Source organism: Garra rufa, chromosome 16 (assembly GCF_049309525.1).
Source record: "Garra rufa chromosome 16, GarRuf1.0, whole genome shotgun sequence".
Classification (NCBI taxonomy): domain Eukaryota; kingdom Metazoa; phylum Chordata; class Actinopteri; order Cypriniformes; family Cyprinidae; genus Garra; species Garra rufa.
This window is the reverse complement of record NC_133376.1, coordinates 34,311,841-34,339,406: the sequence shown is the minus strand read 5'-3', so window position 1 is coordinate 34,339,406 and position 27,566 is coordinate 34,311,841. Positions and strand designations below refer to the sequence as shown.

The 27,566-nt window shown below is 44.2% G+C and overlaps 1 protein-coding gene across 3 annotated transcripts in view; it reads right to left on the bottom strand.

The window, feature by feature from the left end:
* Positions 1-19,199, bottom strand: part of slc7a2 (solute carrier family 7 member 2) — a 29,392-nt gene extending 10,193 nt beyond the window's left edge. Inside the window, exons 1-7 of one of the 3 annotated variants that reach the window (XM_073820032.1) lie at positions 18,966-19,199; positions 16,924-17,298; positions 16,683-16,838; positions 9,373-9,538; positions 9,152-9,288; positions 8,394-8,616; positions 1,268-1,407 (exon numbers count right to left, since the gene is read on the bottom strand). In XM_073820032.1, the coding sequence (XP_073676133.1) occupies positions 1,268-1,407; positions 8,394-8,616; positions 9,152-9,288; positions 9,373-9,538; positions 16,683-16,838; positions 16,924-17,293 (1,192 nt within the window). In that variant the 5' untranslated portion in view covers positions 17,294-17,298; positions 18,966-19,199. Of the gene's footprint in view, positions 1-811; positions 949-1,267; positions 1,408-8,393; positions 8,617-9,151; positions 9,289-9,372; positions 9,539-16,682; positions 16,839-16,923; positions 17,312-18,965 lie in introns of all 3 variants that reach the window. The other 2 variants (XM_073820031.1, XM_073820033.1) reach the window with 2 other exon arrangements.
* Between the last annotated feature and the right edge of the window lie 8,367 nt (positions 19,200-27,566).

Here is a 27,566-nt window from a genome sequence, read left to right as displayed (position 1 = left end):
ATCAAAAGTACAGCAAAAACAGTAAATATTTTTACTGTTTAAAATAACTATGTAGTATAACTGTAAAAAATGTAGTTTATTCCTGTGATCAAAGCTGAATTTTTTTTTCAGTTCTTCTGAACTTTCTATGCATCAAAGAAACCTAAAAAAATCTACTCAGCTGTTGTCAACATAATAAATGTTTTTTAGCAACAAATCAAAATATTAAGGAGTAATGATTCTAAAAATCCAGCTTTGAAAAATAAAATTGAAATATGAAAAATAAATTGCATTTTAAAATATATTAAAATAGAAAACAGTTATTTTAAATAGTAAAAATATTTCACATTTTTACTGTTTCCTTGTAATTTGAAGAGGCTTCTTTTAAAAACATTAAAAATCTTACTGCTCAAAAACTTTTGACTACTAGTTTATATTAAAATAGACATTTTATTTTAAATTGTAATAATATTTTATAATACTACTGTTTTTACTATATTTTTGATCAAATAAATGCAGCCTAAAGCATTAAGGATTTCTTTTAATAACAAAAAAAAATGTATTATTCCAAACTTGTAACAGGTGGCTGATTTCCCTTTTTTCCCAGCTAACTTCACCACCAAGCACTCTACATATCACTTTTGCATGCAATAAATAGCTTCCATAGAGATTTGTATCACACATTGTAAAATCCCAGTGATTTTTAGCACCACAACCACCACCAGCATGCAGGGTAACACGGTACTGTAATTAAGCAGGCACACCGCACCTCCACCAGGCTGACACAAACAGGACAGCAGGCCATGTACGGCCTACCTCTCTCTTAGCTTACCCGCAGTAGTGCCCGCTGCCATAGTGGCAGCCACTGGTGACTGACGCTTACTCACTTTGGAAAGAAATCTGAATAGCACACCATCTCGTGCCATGGCAAACAGAATGCGGGGAAGAGGGAACATAGAACCCAACAGGCTAAAAACAAAAAAGGAGTCATGGTTCAAGCACCTGCAACTCTGGAGGGAAAAGAACATATTAAGCAATACAAGCAAGTGTGAAGGAGCAAATAATTGGCATCCAATTGTGTTTGTAATGATTGGAATTTGACTTTTTAGGATTTTGATTCATCCAGGTTTCGAAGTTACAATTTAAAAAAAAAATACTGATATTTCAAGGTTTATTTGATGTATGTTCCCAAAGAAAATTCCTTAATTCGTACATATCCGCTCTTATTCACATTTGCCTGGTGGATCACATTGGCGATTTGCATAGCAATCGTGCCTCCGTCTCTCACCTGCAACTACACCTGAAGACATTGTAGCAATAAGAGGGGTCTTCGTCTTAGGATTGATTTGGGCTAAGACTTTGAAAAGCACCCCATCCTGTGCCATAGCATAGATTACACGCGGCATTGGGAAAATGGAGCCCAGCAGACTGCATGTGAGGCAAAGACATCAGCAGAAGCAAGGGGTCAATTAATTACATGCTGCAGACCTGATCCCAAACACTGCTGCTGAGGACTGTTACAGGCCTCCACAAAGAAATTATTTGGATTTTAAAGTCAACATGAAATCAAAATCAACCCTATTTGCTTTCTTTAAACACGTTTTTAGTCTTCTTGTGTATGATTGATGAGTACGATATTCTGCAGAGAAAAAAAAAATTTGACTGACAGCACCAGTCCCTTTTAATGTTTTCAACACCACTCCAATCACAGGACTTTTTTCCAACATTTTGAATATTCTGTTTGACACAGAAGTAATATGGGTTGCCAAATGGCTGTTTCATGTTGACTTTAGGACATAAAAAATTTGACAGCACATCTTTATACAGCACTTAGCAAATGAGGCAAATGGGACCAGACGGACAGTTAAATCATCTTCATTTTTTCCTGGGAGTATTGCACAAGGCCTAGGCTAAGATAGCATATTAAATGTTTTAGTAAATTCATAAAAATGACTCCAATCAAAATGATTGGTCTCAGGCATAAAACTTTTATAACTCGTATACAGCTTGTGTATGCCAATCACACATCCGGATGCTTTTGAACATAATTAAGACTAATAGTCAAGCAAAACCAATAATAATCCAATGAACATACTGTTAAAATTACTGGGTTGTAATTCATGCCACTTTAGGGAGTGTTGCTAATTGCCAACAAGTCCTTATAGATTTATAGATTGTCACCAGGAAAAAACTAAAATTCACTCCACATGAAGATTTTGTTCTGAAAGAGAGCAAGTATAAACCTCAATCATATTAAAGCTTATAATAATAATCTGATTAATTAAATGCTGTGTATAATTATTTACCTGGCTCTCTTTCAGACAAAGTCATTAGAGATGCAAAGCATAGGAATCAATCCACCACGGACCCTTCATACTAACGTCTCGGGTTACGTATGTAACCTTAGTTCCCTGAGGGAACGAGACGCCGCGTCAGGAACGCTATGGGGAACGCCATTGGCGGGCCGCACTCTGAACTGTGTATAACAACCAATGAAATGACGGGGGTGACGTCACAGGCGCGGTGACGTCACCGACCAGGAAGTATAAAGCACGTGCGTTTGAAGCCGGCGGCAGCTCTTTAGGAATGAAGCGAGCGCCGCAGGGTGCGGGAATTATGGTCCGAGACGCGGCGTCTCGTTCCCTCAGGGAACTAAGGTTACATACGTAACCCGAGACGTTCCCTTCCGGGAACTCGAGCCGCGTCAGGAACGCTATGGGGAACGAGACTACCAACGCCCCCATAATTACCGAGCCCTGCGAGTGTCTGCTCAACCAGGGTGGAAAAAGAGAGAGCCCTTGTCTAGCATTACGCGGACAAGAAGGCCCTGTAGTCCTCGGCCCTCGGGCACACGAGGAATGGTAGTCTTCCTCTGTCTGGTCGCCAGCCAGAACGAGAGGTACTCCACGGCCCTCAGGCACACGCAGAGTCTTAGTCCTTTGTCTGGGAGTTAGCCAGAACAAGAGGGACCGAATGACCACTGTCTAGCACTCGGCGGACAGATGGTGTGGGAAGTCCTCGGTCCGCAGACCCACGAGGACGGTGAGCTCGACCTCAAGGCTCCTCGGCCCTCGGGCACACGAGGAGAGGGTGATCCTTTGTCTGGGGGTTCAGCCAGAACAAGAGGGATCCAAGGCTCGGCCTGGAGCTCCGCCAGGACGCGAGGGAATAAGCCATTGTCTAGCATTACGCGGACAAGAGGGCACTGCAATCCCCGGCCCTCGGGCTCACGGGGAAGACAGTAGGTGCCTCTGCCTGGTAGCCAGCCAGTGCATGAGGCACTCCTCGGCCTTCTGTGAAGGCAGACGAGGAGTCTTAGTCCTTGGTCTGGGGAAAGCCAGAAACCAGAGGGACCGGAGTACACTCGGTCTGATAGCATCCTGCGTCAGAACACGAGGAGAATTAAGCCATTGTCTAGCATTCCGCGGACAAGAGGGCTGTACAGTTCTCGGCCCTCGGGCACACGAGAACCGTGACCTCTGCCTGGTTCGCCAGCCAGTGCGAGAGGCACCCCTCGGCCCTCGGGCTCACGAGGGGTCTTAGTCCTTTGTCTGGGGGTTCTGCCAGGACAAGAGGGACTGAAAGGGCTTTTGTCTAGCTTTCACGGACAAAAGGGGTAAAGTTTTGCAGATCTCTTATGAGTGGCGAAACGACTTCTCTTCTTTCCGCAGAAAGAATGCGCCTTGAGAAGTCTCCTCCTGGCTAGGGAGGTGGCTGCCCCTCTAGGCCTAGCGCACTAGGCCGAGAGTACAGCCGAGCCTGGAGCGGCTCTGAGGTCGAGCTCGTAATACCTAACGAATGTTAGGGGCGTGGACCAACCCGCAGCATTGCAGATGTCTTGTATTGGGACACCTGCCGTCAGAGCTCTCGAGGCACTCATGCCCCGAGTAGAGTGAGCCTTGAGTCCCAACGGTGAGGGGAGATCAGAGGACTCGTAAGCAGTAGTTATGGCATCGATGATCCATCTACTAATAGTGGGTTTTGAAGCTGGGCTCCCCCTCTTAGGGGGGCCGTAACAGACAAACAGTTGCTCTGTTTTACGCCACGTGGCAGCTCTGTGGACGTATGCGTCTAAAGCTCTGACTGGGCACATGCAGTTTAACTTCCTGTGACCTGGCTCCACGTATGGAGGAGGATAGAACGCCTGCAGCGTTACTGGCTGCGGTGCTAGGGAGGGGACCTTCGGGACGTACCCGACCCTGGGATATAGAAAGGCCTTGGCCATCCCTGGGGCAAACTCTAAATGAGATGGGGCCACTGAAAGGGCCTGCAGATCGCCTACTCTCTTGAGGGAGGTGAGTGCTAACAGGAGCGCCGTCTTAACTGTGAGGGCGCGATCCGTAGACTCCTCTAAGGGCTCGAATGGAGGCTTGCAGAGAGCTTCTAGCACCACAGCGAGGTCCCACGTGGGGACCCTGGGTGTCACTCGAGGCCTCAGCCTGAGCGCACCGCGGAGGAACCGTATGACCAAGGGCTCTCTACCTACTGAGAGGCCACCTAAAGGGGCGTGGTAGGCACTTATGGCCGCCACGTATACCTTTAGAGTGGAGTGAGCTAGCCCTGCGGATAGGCGAGACTGTAGGAACTCCAGAACTGTACCGACCGGGCAGTTGACTGGGTCCAGGTGGCGCTCGCGGCACCATCTCGCGAATAAGTTCCACTTAAGGCCATACAGTTTCCTCGTAGAGGGAGCTCTGGATTGGAGAAGGGTCTCAACAACCTCGGTTGAGAGACCCGCTCCTATGAGTTGTGCCCCCTCAGGGGCCACACCCATAACCTCCACCTCTCTGGGTGGGGGTGGCATATTGCGCCCCCAGCCTGAGACAGGAGGTCCCTCCTGACGGGAATCTCCCACGGAGAGCCGTCTAGGAGAGATACCAGGTCCGAGAACCATACTCGTGCCGGCCAGTACGGGGCTACTAGTAGCAGCCGCACTTGAAACCGACGGACCCGTTCCAGAACTCCCGGGAGCAGAGCGATCGGGGGAAAGGCGTACAGACGCAGCCTCGGCCACGTCTGTGCCATGGCATCCAGCCCCAGTGGAGCTGGATGAACTAGAGAGTACCAGAGGGGACAGTGCGATGTCTCCTGAGTCGCAAACAGGTCCACCTGAGCCTGGCCAAACACTCTCCAGATCTGCTTCACCACCTCTGGGTGAAGCATCCATTCCCCGGGCCTCGGCCCCTGCCTTGACAGGACGTCTGCTCCCACATTCAGATGTCCAGGAATATGGACTGCTCTCAGGGAGAGGAATTTCTCTTGAGACCAAAGGAGTATCCGGTACGCCAGCTTGTACAAGGGGCGTGAGCGGAGTCCTCCTTGGTGGTTTATGTAGTAAACCACCGCAGTGCTGTCTGTACGGACCAGCACGTGTTTGTTTCTTAGGTCTGTGAGAAACCTCTTTAGGGTCAGGGATACTGCCAGCATCTCTAAGCGGTTTATGTGCCACGAGAGATGGTGGGCGCTCCATAGGCCTTGGGCTGAGCGGCCACGCATGACCGCCCCCCAACCGGTAAGGGAAGCGTCGGTCGCTAGCGTGATGCGGCGACCAGGCACTCCCAGAACCGGTCCCTGAGAGAGGAACCAGGGTTTCCTCCACATGGCCAAGGCACGTAGGCAACGCCGCGTGACCTTGATCTTGCGGAGTGGGTTTCCCCTCGGGGAGAACCCCCTGGTCCTGAGCCACCACTGCAGTGGTCTCATGTGCAGCAGTCCAAAAGGTATCACGTTGGAAGCGGCTGCCATAAGACCTAACAGTACTTGAAACTGTTTGACAGTGAGTGACTGGCCTAGCTTTACTGCATTCACTGCGGTCAGTATGGAATCGACTCGTGCAGGAGACATGCGTGCCTGCATGGAGATCGAATCCCACACTACGCCTAAGTAAGTGGTCCTCTGTAGTGGAGAAAGCACACTCTTCTTGGCGTTGAGTCTCAACCCTAACTCTTTCATGTGAGCGAGAACAGCACCTCGATGCTGAACCGCTAACTGTTAGTTGAGTATGCGGATGCCCTGGAGTCACAGTGGAGCCAGCGCAGCATCCACACACTTCGTGAAAGTGCGAGGTGAGAGAGCTAGGCCGAAAGGAAGCACTCTGTCTTGGTAAGCCTTGCCCCTGAAAGCGAACCTGAGATACTTCCTGTGCTAAAGAACCAGAAAGTTCACTAAGGGTACCAGCCTCTCGAGACTGGTGTCTGGATTTACTTGAGGAACTAACTCGGAGTCCTGAAACAGCGAACTGGCAGGAAGCGCCGGAATTAGCTCCTCGGAAAACCCCCGCGGGGGTTGCGAACTCTCCAGGGCCGCTACGTTTCCGGGCGGACCAGCTAGAGGATGCTCGCGGGAGATAGCCGCGCCCTGTAACACTGGCAGGGTTAGCTGACTCATCTCCTGAGGGCCACGAAGGGGTCTGAAACCCGCACCTGGAGGTACGGTGCAAACCCCCTCGAGAGGGGCTGCCCTCAACGGCCCTGAACCACAACCGTCAGGGCCGCTTAGCCGAGGACTTCCTTGACTGGAGGACGACCCTCAGGTCAGGCCTCTTCGTCTTGGAAGCCCCCGACTTAGAGCGTTGCTTTCCGGGTCCCCTAGGCTGGGCCGGGGGAGCACGGGCGGCAACGCTCTGTTTTTGTGCCTCTCTATGGGAGCTCGTACACGGCTGAGGCTGCTTCTTAGATGGTGCAGCAGCCTCAGAGGAGAACACGCGGCGAGGAAGGAAAGTTCTGAACGCCGCCGCCTGCTTGCGGGCCTCCTGGTGCCTGGCCACAACGGTATCAACCGAAGCACCAAAGAGGCCAGATGGTTGCAGGGGGGCGTCCAGAAGCGTGACCCTGTCCTTCTCTTTTACGTCGGACAGGGTCAGCCAGAGATGCCTCTCCGCGGCCACCAGGGCTGCCATAGACCGCCCAACAGCACGGGCGGCCTCCTTGGTGGCGCGGAGAGCGAGATCTGCAGTTTTTTGCATCTCTGTGACGCTAACTTCCTCGCCGCTGCTGAACTCCTTCAGCAGGTCAGCCTGGTAGGCTTGCAGGATGCCCATGGTGTGAAGGCAAGACCCTGCTTGACCTGCTGCCGTGTATGCCTTACCCATCAGGCCAGATGTGACTTTAAGGGGCCTGGTGGGTAAGGACGGAGCCTTCAAGGATGATGCCGAGCCGGGTGACAGATAGCCCGCAAGCGTCTGTTCAACCCGTGGCATCGTCCTATAGCCACTCTCCTCTGCCCCCCCCACATTTCCATAATTTTCAGCGGGGGAGAAAAGACGGGAGGAGTATGGCTTTTCCCACGATCTCGCTAGCTCTTGGTGGAGATCGGGGAAGAAGGGAAGGCTCCGTTTTGGAGGTGCTGACTTTGTCCGCAGGAAGCGATCATCTAATCGGCTTCGCTGCGGCTCATGTGATTGCTGTTGTTCTGCGGGCCATGTGATGTGTAATTTGGCTACCGCATTAGTCAGCACCTCTACGAGCTCCTCATAGTGAGGCGAGCGTGATGGCGGTTGTGGTTCCTCTGTAACACTTTCAATGTCAACCTCCTCGGAGGAAGACAAGAGGAACTCGGGGACCTCCTCCCGGGGGGAAGAAACCGCAGCGCGGGCTTCCACATCCAGGAGGAGATCGCTCGATCCGCTGAGTGAGGGCGGAGATAGGGGATCACCCGTCTCCATACCCTCCAGCAGATCGAGCTGCGAGCCCCACGAGTGCAGCCGCCGCTCCGCCTCGGCGGAAGCGGGGCCAGACCCACGGGGCACGCTAGTGAAAGCCCCCTCCTCGAAGAGGGCTTTCCGGGAGCGAAGCAGACGCACCGGCAGGCGTTCACAGTGCTCACAGCCAGCCTTTTCGAGGGCTGACTGTGCATGCTCCGCTCCCAAGCAGACCACGCATAGACTGTGTGTATCCCCACCAACAATGAAGCGTTGGCAGGGAGGGACACACTGTCTATGCGGGCGCTTAACCACCATCAAACTCTTTTTCTTAATAGGTTGTAAAGATGCCATTCTACTCAAATAAAAGTGTGTCAAACTGGACACAAAAACAGCAGAAATGGCAAGACAGACACAGACACAGAGCGCTCTCGCTGAATGACAAAAGCTGCCGCCGGCTTCAAACGCACGTGCTTTATACTTCCTGGTCGGTGACGTCACCGCGCCTGTGACGTCACCCCCGTCATTTCATTGGTTGTTATACACAGTTCAGAGTGCGGCCCGCCAATGGCGTTCCCCATAGCGTTCCTGACGCGGCTCGAGTTCCCGGAAGGGAACTAATTAGAAACTAAATGTTTAGCGGAATGTCAAACAAATTACATAATGAATAATTGCATTTTTATGTAACTCTTCACAATGTTTGATATCAGCATGCTTCCTCAAAATACAGTCTTGTATAAAGGCTAGTTTAATGAGAGCGAAGAAAGACGTTTACCTGGTTGATAGAGCACAGAGTGATCCTGCTGCTACAACATATTTCGCAGGCCCCCAGCCCACATATTCAAAAGCCAAAGGCAGGGGACTCCTCTCGTCCAGCAGGTAGTAGGGCATCATGAGGGTGAGGGCTGCTGATACGCCAAAGTAGGCAAGGAAGCAGACTAGTAGGGAAACAACTATCCCAATGGGAATGGCCCTCTGGGGATTCTTCACTTCCTCACCTGGTCACAGTCACAAAAGTTTTAGACCACATGATCATACTGGAGAACTGAAGTTAAAGGGATAGTTCACCCAAAAATGAAAATTCTGTTATTATTTACTCAACCTCATTACAAACCTGTAAGACTTTTGTTCATCTTCAGAACACAATTAAGATATTTTTGATGAAAATTGAGAGCTTTCTGACCCTGCATAGACACAAACACAACTACCACATTCAAGGCCCAGAAAGGTAATAAGGACATAAAATTTCAGAGACTGACACGGATGAGAAGAAATTGTTGAATGAAGTCAGTTTGAATGAAGTTTTCTTTGTGCACAAAAGGTATTCTCATAGCTTCATAAAATTTCAGATGAACCACTGATGTCACAAGGACTATTTTTAGGATGTCTTTACTACCTTTCTAGCCCTTGAATGTGTCAGTTGCGTTGCTGTCTATGCAGGTTCAGACAGCTCTCAGATTTCATCACAAATATCATAATTTGTATGCATTAACCCTTTAACTGTTGAATAAAACAGAATAAGTGATTCATTACCTGTGGTTGCAATGCAGTCAAATCCCACAAAGGCATAAAAGCATGTAGCGGCACCAGCCAGTGTCCCGCCAAAGCCATAAGGCAAAAAGCCCCCTGCCCCGTAATCACTTGTGACATTAGCAGTGTGTGAGAGATTCCTGAAAGCAAATTGTATAATTTAAAATTCACACATTAGGCTTAATTCATCAACATTTATAAAGAAATAAAAAAATGTTCTTCACCTTTTGACAATGGTAACATTTATGAGAGATTCCTCTGGTATATTCCAATTGAGCGAGTCGCCTTTGACGAATCCAGAAATGATAACAAACATCAGCACAAGCACGTTTACAGCTGTGAAGATTTTGTTGACCCAAGCTGATTCTTTCACCCCAAAGGAGAGAAGACCTGGGGGGGGGGGGGGGATTACAGCGACAGACATTTAGGAAAAATCCCTGTAAATGTAGTGGTAATTCATTTAATTTAGATGTATTCAGGAGATTTGTCTTATTGTATTAAATGATAAAAGACATTTACAGATATTCATTTAGTAGATGCATTTATCCAAAGCAACTTACAAATGAGGGGCAGGGCTGCCAACTCTCATGCATTCAGAGTGAGACTTGCGCAACTGACACGTCTCTCATGCACTCGCTACACATCCATTATAGATTCCACTATAGATTCTCAACTCAAAGTTGGCAGTCCTGATTCAGAATACAACAGCCAATTCATCATGTGAATTGTGAAGTGCTACACTCTCAGAAATAATGTAAAAAAGCTGTCACTAGGACAGTACCCTTTCAAAAGGTGCTCATATGTAGCATATAGCTACTAATACAGTTGAGGTCAAAAGTTTACATCCCTCTTTCACAATCTGCAAAATGTTAATTATTTTACCAACATATAAGAGGGATCATTGCATGTTATTGTTTGTTTAATATTGACCTGAATAAGATATTTCACATAAAGGATGTTTACATATAGTCCACAAGAGAAAAAAAATAGTTGAATTTATAAAAATTACCCCGTTCAAAAGTTTACATACTTGATTCTTAATACTTAATATATGTTCTTACCTGAATGACCCACAGCTGAAGGACTCATTTGCAACTATTAAAGAAGGTTCAAACATTCACTGATGCTCCAGAAGGAAACACAAATGCATTAAGACTAAAGTTTTTTTTTTAATTTGAAGATTAGAGTAAATTAAATTATTTTGTCTTCTGGGAAACATGTAAGTAGCTTCTGAATGGCAGTACTAAATAAAAATGATTTGATATTTAGAAAGAATTTTAAAAATGTACACCTTCATACTAAAAAGTTTAAACCCCTGGTTCTTAATGCATCGTTTTTCTTTCGGTAGCATCAGTGAGTGTTTAAACCTTCTGTAGTCCCTCAGTTGTTCTCTGTGTAAAAAGATGGATCTCAAAATCATACAGTCATTGTTGGAAAGGGTTCTGTCACGATACACAGATCAGCTGTGTTCTCATGTCTCGTGATCTGTGTACTGTTGTGTTGTACGTCATGCTCGCTCATCAGCTGCCAATCAGTCCCCACAGGTGCCGCTCATCATCTCAGTGTATATAAACTCACCGTTGTCTCTCTTCCTCTGTCAGATGATTGTTCCCCGGACCTTGGCTGTGTTTGTGTTCTATGAGTTCTAGTCTTCGTTGGATGTTGTTCGTGTCTTCGTGTTCATCTCGTATTGGATTATTCACGCTTCATCACTGGACTCACCCGCTCTGGATTACTCAACACTGCACATCATCGACCATCTAGCCCCTGCCCCACCCATCCGAGAGATATCATCCATCCTGCACCTGTTTGTTTGTATTCTTCTGTGCATTCCAATAAACTGTCATTTCGCCCTGCATTTGCTTCCTCTCCATTCATCTTGTCACAGAATCATCTGACGCATCATGGAAGCAGCAGGCTCTTCCCAACCCACCATGGCAGGCTTCATGCAAGCCTGCATCTCTCGGATGGACAGCCAAGAGCAAACGATGGGTTCAGCGATCCGAGCTCTCGTGGGGCAGGTGTCCGAGCTCACTCAGCGCATGCAACAGATGCAACCTCCCGCTGCGCCGCCCGCACCGCCCACGCCATCGACTTCCCCACCACCATCCAGCGCGTCCAGTACATCGGAGCCCCGCCTTCCCACTCCGGAACTCTACAGCGGTGAGCCGAACCACTGCCGTGCTTTCCTCACTAGGTGTTCTATGCACTTCGCATTACAGCCGCGCACCTTCGCTAGTGAGGAAAGCAAGGTAGCGTTCGCGCTCACCCTGCTGTCTGGGAGGGCGGCATTGTGGGGAACGGCGGTGTGGGAGAATCAAGATCCCTGTTGTGCCTCGTTTGCTGCACTCGCCGCCGAGATGAAAAGGGTGTTTGACCGCGCGGTCGCAGGAAGAGAGGCCGCGCGCGTCTTGGCGGATCTCAGACAGGGGGAGAGATCCGTCTCAGAGTATTCCATCGACTTTCGCACCCTGGCGGCGGAGTGTCAGTGGAACGAGGAGGCGCAGTGGGATATGTTCCTGCATGGGCTGGCTGATCGCGTCCAGCGTGAGATCTACGTCCTGGACCTACCCGCTTCCCTCAACGGCCTTATCGACCTGGCACTGCGGGTAGACGCTCGACTCTCCCGAGCCGAGCGGCGGTGTTTACCCGCTCCGTTCCCCCCTGGGGAGGGAACTACACCTCGAGCCAGCGGCGGTGACGCGGTCAGCCCCACCTACGATCACGAGCCTATGCAGGTGGGTCGAGCTCGGCTTTCTCGGGAGGAGAAGGAGAGGCGGAGGTCCCAGGGCCTTTGCCTTTACTGTGGAGCCGCGGGACACTTTGCTTACAACTGCCCGGTAAAAGGCCCAGCCCGGCAGTAAATCAGAGGCTACTGTCGGGTGGGATCTCCGCTACGAAGACCTCATCCAGCGCGACCTCCACGCTCCTTCCGATTAGGCTCAGATGGTCAAACCAAGACCATCACTGCACTGCACTGTTGGACTCTGGGGCCGAAGGTAATTTTTTGGATCATAGTTTTGCTCGTCAGTTTTCTGTGCCACTCCTCCCCCTCACCAACACCATCAGTGTCCACGCACTCAATGGCCAGACTCTTCCAGACATCACACTCATTACTGAACCTGTCACTCTCACTGTGTCTGGCAATCACAGTGAGAGTATATCTTTTTACGTCCTGGACTCTCCCCATTCACCCATTGTTTTAGGTTACCCCTGGCTCATCAAACACAACCCCCGGATTGATTGGCAGCTGAAGTCGGTAACTGAGTGGAGCAATAAGTGTCATGAGTCTTGTCTTGTGTCTGCTTGTTCGTCTGTCTCTAGTTCTGTGTTACAGGAGAAGGCGGTGGAGCTGTGTAACGTGCCCACGGAGTACCTCGACCTGAAGGAAGTGTTCAGTAAGTCTCGGGCTGCTTCTCTCCCTCCTCACCGTCCCTACGACTGTGCTATAGAGTTACTGCCAGGGACGTCTCCGCCTAAAGGCAAGTTATATTCACTCTCAGTTCCAGAGAGAGAGGCTATGGAGAAATATATTTCTGATTCTCTAGCAGCGGGGTTCATTCGACCCTCCTCTTCACCAGCGGGGGCGGGGTTCTTTTTTGTGGGGAAGAAGGACGGTTCTCTGCGACCTTGTATTGATTACCGAGGGCTGAATAATATTACGGTAAAGAATACTTATCCTTTGCCGTTAATATCTTCAGCCTTCGAGAGGTTGCAGGGAGCGTCAGTCTTCACGAAATTGGATTTAAGGAATGCTTATCATTTGGTCCGCATCAGGAGGGGAGATGAATGGAAGACTGCCTTTAATACCCCCAGGGGGCACTTTGAATACTTGGTCATGCCCTTCGGTTTGTCCAACTCCCCAGGTGTCTTTCAGGCACTCGTCAATGACGTGTTGAGAGATATGGTCGATCAGTTCATATATGTCTACCTGGACGACATATTGATTTTTTCTTCTTCTCTCCAGGAACATGTTCAACACGTCAGACGAGTGCTTCAGAGGCTGCTAGAGAATGGGCTTTTTGTCAAGGCGGAGAAATGCGTTTTTCATGCACAGTCTGTTCCTTTCCTAGGGTACATCGTGTCGTCTGAGGGTATGCGCATGGATCCCGAGAAGGTTAAGGCTGTGGTGGATTGGCCAAGCCCAGATTCCCGTAAGGCCCTACAGAGGTTTCTGGGGTTTGCCAATTTCTACCGGCGTTTCATTCGCAACTTCAGCCAACTAGCCGCACCTCTGACTGCCTTGACCTCCCCCAGAACGACGTTCAGGTGGTCAGACGCAGCCGAGGCTGCGTTTGCCAAACTCAAAAGCCGCTTTGTTTCGGCTCCCATCCTAGTTACCCCTGATCCATCACGTCAGTTTGTGGTGGAGGTCGATGCGTCAGAGGTGGGGGTAGGTGCGGTGCTTTCACAGCGCTCATCCGCAGACGACAAGATGCATCCCTGCGCATTTTTTTCACATCGTATGTCGCCAGCTGAAGCAAATTATGATATTGGTAACAGAGAGTTGTTGGCAGTCAAGTTGGCATTGGAGGAATGGCGTCACTGGTTGGAAGGGTCGGGGGTACCTTTTATCGTTTGGACCGATCATAAGAACCTAGAATATATTAGAACTGCTAAACGATTGAACTCTAGGCAGGCGCGGTGGGCTCTTTTTTTCGGACGTTTTGACTTTACACTCTCGTACCGCCCGGGTTCCAAAAATATCAAACCCGATTCTTTGTCACGTATTTTTGACCGTTCCGATCGCCCGTCCACTCCCGAGGGTATTTTTCCTGAGACACTTATTGTCTCGACCCTCAATTGGGAGGTCGAATCGAAGGTTAAAACAGCCTTACAAGGGGTAACGCCTCCGGTCGGTTGCCCACCTAACCGTTTGTTTGTGCCAGAGAGACTTCGGTCCGAAGTTATCCAGTGGGGTCATTGTTCCAATATTGCTTGTCATCCAGGGGTAAGTCGCACCTTACATTTGGTTAAACAAAGATTTTGGTGGCCACTTATGGCTCGTGATGTTCGCAGTTTTGTTTTGGCTTGCTCAGTTTGCGCCACTGGTAAGACTTCTAACAGACCTCCAGATGGGCTCCTCCAACCGCTGCCTATCCCTTCGAGACCCTGGTCCCACATTGCGCTAGATTTTGTTACCGCCCTCCCACCCTCCCAGGGTAACACGGTAGTTTTGACCGTGGTGGACCGGTTCTCGAAAGCGGTTCATTTCATTCCCTTGCCCAAATTACCTTCAGCCAAGGAGACAGCGGTAACGGTCGTTGACCACGTCTTTCGGCTACATGGCCTCCCGACAGACGTGGCCTCCGACAGGGGACCCCAATTTGTGTCCAAATTTTGGCGAGAGTTTTGTAAACTTCTGGGGGCCACTGTTAGTCTCTCTTCGGGGTTCCATCCTCAAAGCAATGGTCAAACTGAGAGAGCCAACCAAGATTTGGAGAGAACGTTACGATGTATGGTCGCCAGAAATCCTTCCTCCTGGAGCCAACAACTTTCTATGGTGGAGTACGCCCACAATTCGTTGCCAGTATCATCTACGGGCCTATCCCCATTTGAATGTAGCATAGGGTACCAGCCACCAATTTCTGGTCCAGGTGGGAGCGCGCACTAAGGCCAAAGCCGATCGCCACCGGTCTAGGCCTCCCGTATACGTCGTCGGTTCCAAAGTGTGGCTTTCAACCAAGAACATTCCTCTGCGTTCCGTCTCGAATAAACTTGCTCCCAAATTTATTGGCCCGTTTGCTGTCACCAAAATCATTAGTCCGGTGGCAGTCCGCCTCAAACTCCCTCCAGTGTACAGGAGAATTCATCCCGTATTTCATGTTTCCAAAATTAAGCCTGTGTTTTTTGCACGTATAAATCCGCCTACCCCGGTTCCTCCACCGCCGCGTCTCGTAGATGGGGAACCTACTTATTCGGTTAATCGTATTCTGGACTCTAGGCGGAGGGGACGCGGATTTCAGTATTTGGTGGACTGGGAAGGTTACGGTCCGGAGGAGAGAAGTTGGGTTCCTGCCAGAGACATCCTGGATCACTCCCTCATTGATGATTACAATCGACAGGTAAAGGAGTCTGGGAACGTCAGGCGACGTTCCTAGAGGAGGGGGTACTGTCACGATACACAGATCAGCTGTGTTCTCATGTCTCGTGATCTGTGTACTGTTGTGTTGTACGTCATGCTCGCTCATCAGCTGCCAATCAGTCCCCACAGGTGCCGCTCATCATCTCAGTGTATATAAACTCACCGTTGTCTCTCTTCCTCTGTCAGATGATTGTTCCCCGGACCTTGGCTGTGTTTGTGTTCTATGAGTTCTAGTCTTCGTTGGATGTTGTTCGTGTCTTCGTGTTCATCTCGTATTGGATTATTCACGCTTCATCACTGGACTCACCCGCTCTGGATTACTCAACACTGCACATCATCGACCATCTAGCCCCTGCCCCACCCATCCGAGAGATATCATCCATCCTGCACCTGTTTGTTTGTATTCTTCTGTGCATTCCAATAAACTGTCATTTCGCCCTGCATTTGCTTCCCCTCCATTCATCTTGTCACAGGTTCAAATTAGTGCTGTCAAACGATTAATCGCGATTAATCGCATCCAAAATAAAATTGGTTGTTTACATAATATATATGTGTGTACTGTGTATATTTAATATGCATATATAAATACACACATATGCATGGATGTATTTAAGAAAAATATGTTACCTTTATATATGAAATATATTTATATATAATATTAATTATGAATAAAAATGTATTTCAAAATAAATATGGAAAATATTCTCAAAATATATACTGCATGTGTGTGTATTTATAAATACATAATATATATACACAGTACACAAACATATATTATGTAATGTTATGTAAACTTTTATTTTGGATGCGATTAATCGTGATTAATCGTTTGACAGCACTAGTTCAAATACATAAAAAAGCTAAAAAACCAAAGAGTTTGTTGGATTTTTCTGAAGAACAGCAGGCAGTTTAACTGTTCAGGACAAACAAGGGACTTTTTTATCCCTGATCAATTATCAAATTATCACTAAACAAACAAAAAAACAGCTGTGGATCATTCAGGTAATAACACAGTATTAAGAATTAAGTGTATGTAAACTTCTGAACAGGGTAATTTTTTATAAATTTGACTATTATTTTCTCTTGTGGACTATATGTAAACATATTTTATGTATAAACATCTTATTCAGGTCAATACTACATAAAAAATAATATACATTTTGTATGTTCCCTCTTATTTTTATAAAATAATTAACATTTTGCAGATTCTGCAAGGTGTACGTAAACTTTTGACCTCAACTGTATGCACACTTAAGGTACAAATATGTACATTTAAGGTACTAAAATGCACCCTTTAAAGGGAAAATAAAGTAAAAAGGTGTATCTTTTAAAATGGTACCATCCCAGTGACAGCTTTTGCTAATTTTTTCTGAGAATGTGGCAATACATAGTTTCCAACGTTGTTCAGAATAGTTCAAGCCACTTTTTAATGAAGTTAATGATTTTTACCTGACAGTAGTAAGATCAGGCAGACAGCAAAGAAATCAGGGTACTCTGCCAGGCCGGGCAAATTCATTCTGAAGTACATTTTGCAGAACTTTTCAATGTGGCCCCCTATAAGCTCATCAAATGTCCCACTCCAGGCACGTGCCACACTAGACGTCCCTGTTCCAACAGAATATCAGTTTAGGCTGTACAATCTGATCTTTTTTATTCATTATTTAACATGTAATTGCCAAATCATAAATACCTATGACATATGACAGAATGAGGTTCCATCCTGTGATGAAGGCCCAGAGCTCCCCCACGGTCACATAGCTGTACAGATAGGCCGAGCCCGTCTTGGGTACCCGCGCACCAAACTCGGCATAACACAGGCCGGCCATCACAGATGCGAGAGCGGCGATGAGGAAAGACACTACAATGCTGGGGCCAGAATTGCCTTTGGCCACCTCCCCAGCGAGCACATAGACACCGGCCCCAAGTGTACTGCCCACCCCGAGGGCAATCAGATCAACAGTGGAGAGGCAGCGGCACAGCTTGGACTCCTCCAGACAGTCCTGGTCCACATTTTTCCTCCTCACAAGGGAGCGGCCAAATGTAAGGCAATGTTCCAGCATTCTTTCTGTTAGGAAAAACTGTCAAGATGTTTTTTTTTGTTAAATAAATAAATCACGTATACAAACTCTTTTCAAGTGAAAGGATGTGATTTATTTTCTTTTCTATATGTGTGGTGAACATTTTTGTCGATTTTTTTGACTAACGTTGCACAAATTTATTTATTGCACAATGTAAAGATTCGATTCTGCAAGATCAGTAGTATTGGCAACCTAAGTGGAGCTGAAAAAAAAAACACCTTTGTTCTCACTTGCACATGTCTGCAGTTTAAGCAGGTTTAGCGTTGCCCAATGTACAATAAATGTAAAAGCCTTAGGCATTATTGCATAATAGTGGGATAAAGCCCTTTCATTTTAAAAAAAGGCGTATGTATTTGGCACATCCCTTATTGGCCAGTGCACTTCTGTGCAATTGAAGAGTTGTGTTAGTGGTAAGCCATTGTCATCTTACAAGTTAATTAAATTTAAAAGGTTATTATAAATTATAGTAAGTTTATAGCAGGCAGACTGGAGCATTTATATACCAAGGGCAATACTAGACTCCTAACTCAATGAAAATTTGTTACAGAGGTAATTAAATCTGTTAAATGGCATGGCACTGTCTCTTTAAATATCTAAATAAAATAACATGTTAATACACTACTGTTCAAAGGTTTGGAGTCAATAGGATAACTTTTATTCAGCACGGATGCATTAAATTTATCAAAAGTGACAGTAAAAATATTTATAATGTTACAGAAGTTTTCTATTTCAAATAAATGGTATGCTATTAAAAAATAATAATAACTGTCACTAAATTAAATATTAATTATCACATAAATTGTTTAATAAAGCAAAAACTCCAGTACAAATAATACTTTAACAGTAAATCAGCATATTAGAATAATTTCTGAAGGATCATGTGACAACGAAGGCTAGAGTAATGACGCTGAATATTCAGTTTTTCCATCACCAAAATAAATTGCATTTTAAAATATTTATAGGAAAGATTTATTTTAAATTGCAATATTTTACAGTATTACTGTTTTTGCTATATTGGATCAAATAAGTGCAAAACATTAAAAAAGTTTAATTGGGGAAAGATTTTTTTTCCATTTATTTGAATAGTATACATATTTTTATACACGCATACGGGCAATATGTAGAACTACTTTAGGGATTTGTTTTTCCAGTTTTATTTTACATGTAAATGAGGTTGCAGACCAAAGTTGCACTTAAGTTACTTCTTAAAGAACGTCTTTTACACATAAAACAGATGTTTTTATAAAAGATTTGGCACATTGTAGTCTGTGTGACCAAATTGCCGAGCATTAGCATTACACTGTGTTTGCTTACAACCTGTGAAGTTGTTAAGGAGTCAGAGTAGATTGACATGCATGAGGCTATACCTGTGAGCTGTAGCCCTGGGGGCTCATCATGCTTAACTTGACAAGCAACTCTAAAGCTACATTACAGCACAGCATGTTTTAAAGCAGAGCCAGACTTCATTCTGTCTTACTGTAATGAGTGAGTGGATATCATTAATACTACAAACAAACTTCGTAACTTCTATACATTAGTCTGCATTTAAAATGATTTGTTTTCAGTGCGTCTGCTAAAAGTATTTGATCATGTGTAAATGCATGTGAATCATTAGAAATTATATATTTGCAAAAACACAAAAACTCAAACTTACCACCCGATGAGAGACTGGCAGCTGTAGAAATCGCCTTATGCGCGTAGTACCTTACGTTTTCATGCAAACACACTTATACACGCCCTCACACACACACGCCTCTCAGGGATCTCCACTGATATCTTAAAAAAGCTCACAGGCTCGGAGAGATCCAAGTTTGCCCCTTCCTTCCCCAAGCTCAAATGACATGTCAGCCCACAGCCCCACTAGTTTACTGCCTACTTTACTCTGTTCTGGTTTGTCTTAACTTGCCCTGCCCCCCTCTGAGGAGGGCTGGTCTGGCAGCTGTGTGCTACCCCAAAGAGGAGGAGAGACACTTCACACAGAGGGAGGCAATGCTAATTTCACTATTCAACCAGGTCAGCATGGGTTTATGGAAAAAACGGGGTGTTTTAATAATGCTGCCTGATTCTTTTTGAACGTGCTTCAGAAAAAACCCTCATGGCCGAGTAAGTCCCAGCTGCCAGTGCACTTATTGACCACTGATAAATGGTTAAGCAATTGACATTGACAAACATTGAGACAGACAGATCTGTTTGCCAAGTGCAGTGCGGAAGAGTCGCTAAAAGCATGGACCCTGATTGGACAAAGAGGTCTGTCACAGGTAAAGGGCTTTAATGGATGATTGTTTCCCTTATTTATAAGTCCATGAGCACAGAGATACTGGGTCAATTGGCCTGTCCAGAGCTACAGTATATAGTGTGTGATCGTCACTCAAGGCTGAAATTTAGTAACGCAGTCAAAAGTCCAGTTACACAAATGGTGAACACATATTCTCAAACAAGAACGTTTTTGTCAAATTTGTAAGCCTAGTAACTACAATTGAGGTCAAAAGTGTACATACACCTTGCAGAATCTGCAAAATGTTCATTATTTTACCAAAATAAGAGGGATCATACAAGATGCATGTTATTTTTTATTTTGTACTGAATACCTGAAATACCTGAATAAGATATTTCAAATAAAATATGTTTACATATAGTCCACAAGAGAATATAATAGTTACATTTATAAAAATTACCCCCCGTTCAAAAGTTAACATACACTTTTTGAATTTGAAGATCAGGGTAAATTACCTTATTTTGTTTTCTGGGAAACATAAGTATCTTCTGTAGCTTCTGAAGGGCAGTAGGCTACTAAATGAAAAAAGATATTTATGAAAAATAAGAAAAATGTATGCATCTGCATTCTGTTCAAAAGTTTTCACCCCTGGCTCTTAATGCATTGTGTTTCCTTCTGAAGCATCAGTGAGCGTTTAAACCACTGGTCTCAAACTCAATTCCTTGAGGGCCACAGCTCTGCACAGTTTAGCTCCAACCCTAATCAAACACAACTGATCCAGCTAATCAAGGTCTTCAGGATTACTAGAAACTTCCAAGCAGGTGTGAGTTGGAGTTGGTTGGAGCTAAACTCTGCAGAGCTGCAGCCCTCCAGGAATTGATTTTGAGACCTCTGGTTTAAACCTTCTGTAATAGTTGCATATGAGTCCCTCAGTTGTCCTCGGTGTGAAAAGATAAATCTCAAAATCATACAGTCATTGTTGGAAAGGGTTCAAATACACAAAAAATGCTGAAAAACTAAATAATTTGTGAGTCCTTAAGGATTTTTCTAAAGAACAGCGGGCAGTTTAACTGTTCAGGATGAACAAGGGACTCATGAACAACTATCATTTAACAAACAAAAAAAAAACAGCTGTGGATCATTCAGGTAACAACAGAGTATTAAGAAGCAAGCGTATGTAAACTTTTGAACGGGGTAATTTTTATAATTTCAAGTATTATTTTCTCTTGTGGAATATTATGTAAATGTCTTCTATGTGAAATATGTTTTTCAGGTCAGTACTAAATAAAAAATAATAGGGATGCACCGATCCGTATCGGTCGATCACTTGCGCGTTTTGTCAGTAAAGCCGGTTCTGTAATCAGCGGTAAATGCCATCAGGTGCATGATTTCACGTTGAGCCGTATATACTACACACAGCCGTTGTTCACTGACGAGCTGCGCACATTCACACTGATAATGAACATTGATTTGCGCAGCTCGTCGGTAAACAACGGCTGTGTGTAGTATATACGGCTCAACGTGAAATCACGCACCTGATGGCATTTACCGCTGATTACAGAACCGGCTTTACTGACAAAACGCGCAAGCATGATCGGCCAATTCTTATCGGTGCATCCCTAAAAAATAACATGCATTTTGTATGATCCCTCTCATTTTGGTAAAATAACTAACATTTAGCAGATTCTGCAAGGTATGTACTTTTGACCTCAACTGTAAATGTAAAGTTAGAGCAGAACTAAAGAGCAAGTACCCATAAACCATAGAGAATGAAAAAGAAAGCAGGGTCTCAAATGCATTTTTTATTTTTTTGCATTAGTTCACCCAAAATTTTAAATTAGCTGGAAATTGGCTCACCTTCAGGTCATCCAAAATGTAGATGAGTTTGTTTCTTTTTCAGAAAAGATTTGGAGTAATTTTAGCATTACATCACTTGCTCACCAATGGATCCTCTGCAGTAAATGGGTGCCGTCAGAATGAGTCCAAACAGCTGATAAAACATTACAATAATCCACAAGCTGTGTGACATTTTTAACCTCAAACCTCAAAAATTATTGTTAAAATACGAGTCCCTCTATCCATAACATTGCGTTCTCCATTGGAAAAGCCATCTTGTCTGAATCAGGAGAGAAATATACGATATACATGAACAGTCCATAACAGTTCTAAACAAATATCCCACTGGATTTTGATGTGAAAGCACAACAGAGAATGGACTTTTTCACGGAAAGAAGCATTATTATTATTATAGACCTGTATTTTGGTGACACTTTAAAGTTAAAAAATGCTTTAATGATGGATTTGTTTCCTACAACAGCTTTTCACCTCACAAGCCGTTAATTGACAGACTGGAGTCGTGTCGTTTGAACTCTCATGACGGCACCCATTCACTGCAGTGGATCCATTGGTGAGAAAGTGTAATGTTAAATTTCTCCAAATCTGTTCTAATGAAGAAACTCATCTACATCTTGAATGGCCTGAGGGTGACTAAAAATGTTTGTGTGGACTGAAACTTCACAAAGGCATCTTAAGACAATGTGGGGCTCATGCGTGAGCTGCTTAAAAAGCAGCATAATGCTGCCCAATAGTCAAAGACATTTGCTGAGTGTATGTTTACTTAGAAAACCTATTAAAAACAGCTCTGCAAGATGCAAGCTAAACAGTCAAATATGTCCATATAATGCGTGTATTTATGCTTAACCAATCCAAGGTAAATGAAATAAAAATGCTTTTAAAAAATCTGTATGTGATAATGTTAATGGTTAGTAAGATAATGATTATAAATTATACACTTATGGTACGGATGTTCTTTCTACTACTGATACTTATAGGTGAATGGTGAAGAATTAACCCAGAATATGTTAGGCTAAACTTAACCTGAAATATGTTAGTCTACATTTACAAAACTTAATTCCATATTTTATGCAATGTGTTATTTACTTAGTCTTCATTTGGAAAAGATCAAAGTTTCTCAAACTGTGCAGTGCCATGAGTTTTTCTCCAGTTGCTATGCTCTAGCATGTGTGGGGCTGTTTTGTTTTTCTTCATCATTAGTTGTAAGTCTGTGTCTACTCTGTGCCTTTTATCTATCTGAACACTACAGTGAAAGCAAATGCCACTCTGAATGAATGGGTAAGTAAGAGCCACCACTGCAAACATTCATACACTATCCAGGGAAACAGCAGAACAGACTGCTTTACAGAAATGCAGGGAATGTGGTTTACCACATTTGCCAGTGTTGGCACAGTCATCAGCTAAAGCAGACCTGATTTGAATCAAAAGAAATTGCATTAAAAGCCTGATGCAACTATTTGCTAAAAGAACTTTTGAAACATCATACGATGTGTAGACACATTTCACATTAACAGCCTTTATACTGCATAAAAAAACACCGAATGGGCACCAGCAAACATGTCTCACTGTTGGTCTGAAACCCAGAAGCCTTTTCAGGCGTAAAATCAAGTTCAAAGAGCATTCATCTGCCAACAGCAGGGAAAACAAAAGAAGACAAGATTCCTTGAGAAATGGGAAGAAACCGGTTGAACTACAATTTTTTTTTTTTTTTTTTTTTTTTAACTACACATCTATATAAGGTCATACAACCAATTTTTCCTAAAATGAGTAAGGTTTTTTTTTTTTTTTTTTTTTCTTTTGTCTTTCAGGTCAGACTGACACAACTGATTCACTAGTCAATGTCACACACAAGACCGTAGTTAATTCATCGAATGTGAAAACATTGGTTCTAATGTCAACACCGCTATGCAGCTTTGCTGAAACTGTTTGTCAAGGGGACACTCCACACCACTTAACAGAGCTGTCACCAGGAAATGTTCAAGTCCATTATTAGTGGGAAGACCCGAGGATTGTCCAAGCTAATGGCTGCAGATAAGAATATAAGGATGCAAATCGGAAAACTGCTGTGCAGTCAACTTTAGTTTTATGCAGGGTCATTGTTACAAAACGCATGCGGCTGCAACTGCCCTCTCCCCCTCTTTATCTATGAGAACAAATAACTTTTATGCAATGAGCGTCACTTTGTGCTTGCTTTTGTTTTGATGACGTCCTTAGAGTTCAGTCACCTGTTAACCATCCTGCATTAAAGGACACAAAGAACCTAAGAAAATGTTCAGCCTGATTGAGGGAATAAGACCAATAGTGATTATTTACTTCACTGAAACTCACAGCGGTTACCAGAAGATTTTAAGTTTCGACTTGAATGATACTGTGCTGACTCCGCTGAAGTTGAATTTCTAGACAAGTCTGATCTGAGCATCAGCATGGGAAAATGATCATCTGTGGCATCACTGCATTTCCTGAGGAGAATCTGGTGAAGGTAAGATGACAGAAACTTCATTTTTATGCTATAAAAAGCATTATCTGCTAGCTAGGGCAATAGGAGAGGATGTGAATATTAACTTCGGCAGTGAATAGTGACATACTGACCCAGGAAGCTTTTTTAATGCCCATAATCTTATTTATATTGAATACCTGAAATGATCACCTGTGTGTATTGCAAGATCTACTTAATGCTTTCTTTATTAGGAAAGTGCTCAATTTGCCTAATCCTCTTAAGCAGAGTGGTCCTGTGAGAAACTGCCCCAAGGTTTCTCTAGCTTTGTCAAATTTCTGTGCCAACCACGCAGCAAGGAATTATTTTTTTTAAGTTACTAGGTCAAAAGTCAGAATACATTTGTTGATTTTTGCATGTCAACTAATGATATAATGATTCAGGCTGATGGACTAAATCCTTAGTTACTAAAACCGGGCCATTACTAAGGTTGCTATTCTGCTTTATTAACCATTATGGCCCAGAGCACTTCTGTGGGTCTGTCCTTGCCATTAGATCTAAAATACAATCTAGTGTACTATGCATTGATATGGGAGTAAATTGTAAGCACTGCTAAAATCTGGGACAGGGGTGGTTATCAGAGGCATGTTTAGAGAGGGGAACGACTCATATAGGTGAATACATCCTATATATGTTTTCAGGCAAAATACATTTGAATACATAGGCCTACTCAAATTCTGCAAGCTTAAACAAGCTTTAAGAAAGATGGTAGGCCTTAAATTTCTGATAGGCCAATAATATATGTTACATTTTAAGCTTATGATAAAGGAAAAGAGGCTTTTAAATGTAATGAAACACTGATTTGTCTACAGTCGTGGCCAAAAGTTTTGAGAATGACACAAATATTAGTTTTCACAAAGATTGCTGCTCAACTGCTTTTAGATCTTTGTTTCAGTTGTTTCTGTGATGTACTGAAATATAATTACAAGCACTTCATACGTTTAAAAGGCTTTTATCGACAATTACATGACATTTATGCAAAGAGTCAGTATTTGCAGTGTTGGCCCTTCTTTTTCAGGACCTCTGCAATTCGACCTGGCATGCTCTCAATCAACTTCTGGGCCAAATCTTGACTGATAGCAACCTATTCTTTCATAATCACTTCTTGGGAGTTTGTCAGAATTAGTGGGTTTTTGTTTGTCCACCCGCCTCTTGAGGATTGACCACAAGTTTTAAGATCTGGGGAGTTTCCAGGCCATGGACCCAAAATATCAACGTTTTGGTCCCCGAGCCACTTAGTTAGCCTATCACTTTTGCCTTATGGCATGGTGCTCCATCGTGCTGGAAAATGCATTGTTCTTCACCAAACTGTTGTTGGATTGTTGGAAGAAGTTGCTGTCGGAGGGTGTTTTGGTACCATTCTTTATTCATGGCTGTGTTTTTGGGCAAAATTGTGAGTGAGCCCACTCCCTTGGATGAGAAGCAACCCCACACATGAATGGTCTCAGGATGCTTCACTGTTGGCATGACACAGGACTGATGGTAGCGCTCACCTTTTCTTCTCCGGACAAGCCTTTTTCCAGATGCCCCAAACAATCGGAAAGAGGCTTCATCGGAGAATATGACTTTGCCCCAGTCCTCAGCAGTCCATTCGCCATACTTTTTGCAGAAGATCAATCTGTCCCTCATGTTTTGTTTTGTTTTTTGGAGAGAAGTGGCTTCTTTGCTGCCCTTCTTGACACCAGGCCATCTTCCAAAAGTCTTGGCCTCACTGTGCATGCAGATGCGCTCACACCTGCCTGCTGCCATTCCTAAACAAGCTCTGCACTGGTGGCACTCCGATCCCGCAGCTGAATCCTCTTTAGGAGACGATCCTGGCGCTTGCTGGACTTTCTTGCACGCCCTGAAGCCTTCTTAACAAGAATTGAACCTCTTTCCTTGAAGTTCTTGGTGATCCTATAAATTGTTGATTTAGGTGCAATCGTAGCCACAATATCCTTGCCTGTGAAGCCATTTTTATGCAACGCAATGATGGCTGCACGCGTTTCTTTGCAGGTCACCATGGTTAACAATGGAAGAACAATGATTTCAAGCATCACCTTCCTTTTAGCATGTCAAGTCTGCCATTCTAACCCAATCAGCCTGACATAATGATCTCCAGCCTTGTGCTCGTCAACATTCTCACCTGAGTTAACAAGACGATTATTGAAATGATCTCAGCAGGTCCTTTAATGACAGAAATGAAATGCAGTGGAAAGTTTTTTTCGGGATTAAGTTAATTTTCATGGCAAAGAAGGACTATGCAATTCATCTGATCACTCTTCATAACATTCTGGAGTATATGCAAATTGCTATTATAAAAACTTAAGTAGCAATTTTTCCAATTTCCAATATTTATGTAATTCTCAAAACTTTTAGCCACGACTGTACATAACTTGTATTTTTTTTAGGAAATAACCTATTGTTTTCCTAGATAAGACCCTTCTTTTCTTGTCTGTGATTGTTTGTGATTCTTTGAAGCTGCGTTTTGGAAGTTCAAACTCGGGGGCACCATAGAAGTCCATTATATGGAGAGAAATCCTGAAATATTTTCCTCAAAAAAACGTATTTCTTTATGACTGAAGAAAGAAAGACATGAACATCTTGGATGACAAGGGGTTGAGTACATTATCTGCAAATTTTTGTTCTGAAAGTGAACTACTCCTTTAATATTACTCCCATATGCAATAGCTTCTGTAATAGTGATGTTTTTGAATAAGTAACAAAGACTTTGAAAACATTTTTGTGCATCTAGATTGTGACAATTTAAAGTCCCCATGAAACTAAAAATAAAGTTTTTTGGCTTTTAGTATGGATATGTTAGCCTTAAGGTTATCGTACATCTAGTAACATCTAGAAGCAATATGAATGCTACTGAGCTAAATTTCGAGTGTCCCAGAAAAGGGTATGAATACTTATGCAATGGGATCTTTTCAGTTTTTTATTTCTAATAAATTTGCAAAGTTGTTACAAACCTGTTTTGTGCTTTGTCATTATGGTGTATGAAGTGTAGATTGATGTGGAAGTAATTTGAAGCAGTTTAACATAAGGCTGCAACATAAAAAAACATACCAAAAATAAGGAGTATGAATACTTCCGCAAGGCACTGTAGTGCACTATATAGGGGATAAGGAACAATTTAGACAATTTAGTGTCTAGGGTTGCACTATGTCACGCGAACCGCCAGTGTGCATACAGGCTTCTCCGGTCCAGAGACACGATAGCAAGGTAGCGGATCATAAAATGTATCGGACCCATTCAAATTCTACACAGAATAGTATATTTTATAGCCATATGGATGTGATTGTGGCTGTCATACGCTGTCAACCAAGTTCAGTGGCTCTGGCCCAAGCTGTGAAATAAACAAAGCGCAATTGCATTAACAATGGAAATGTTTTTGTGTATCCGGGGGCCTCAAATTTCACCTAAATATTCACTGGAGTAAAACATAATTTAATTAGATGAAGAAAACGGCATACATGCACTATATATTCACCGAATAGCCTTATCCACCTTAAAGCCTATGGGTGAAACTTCCAGTTCATTAGCCGCTATAGGGAAATAACGAGAAGAATAACAATGTGCATTAAATGTTAAAACTGTTTTCAGTACAAACCACTGTGTTAAGATAACACATTAATATATCATTGTATAATACACGACTTTGCTATATCAAGCAGCAAAGCCAGCTGTTTTGTACAGCTAAAAATAGC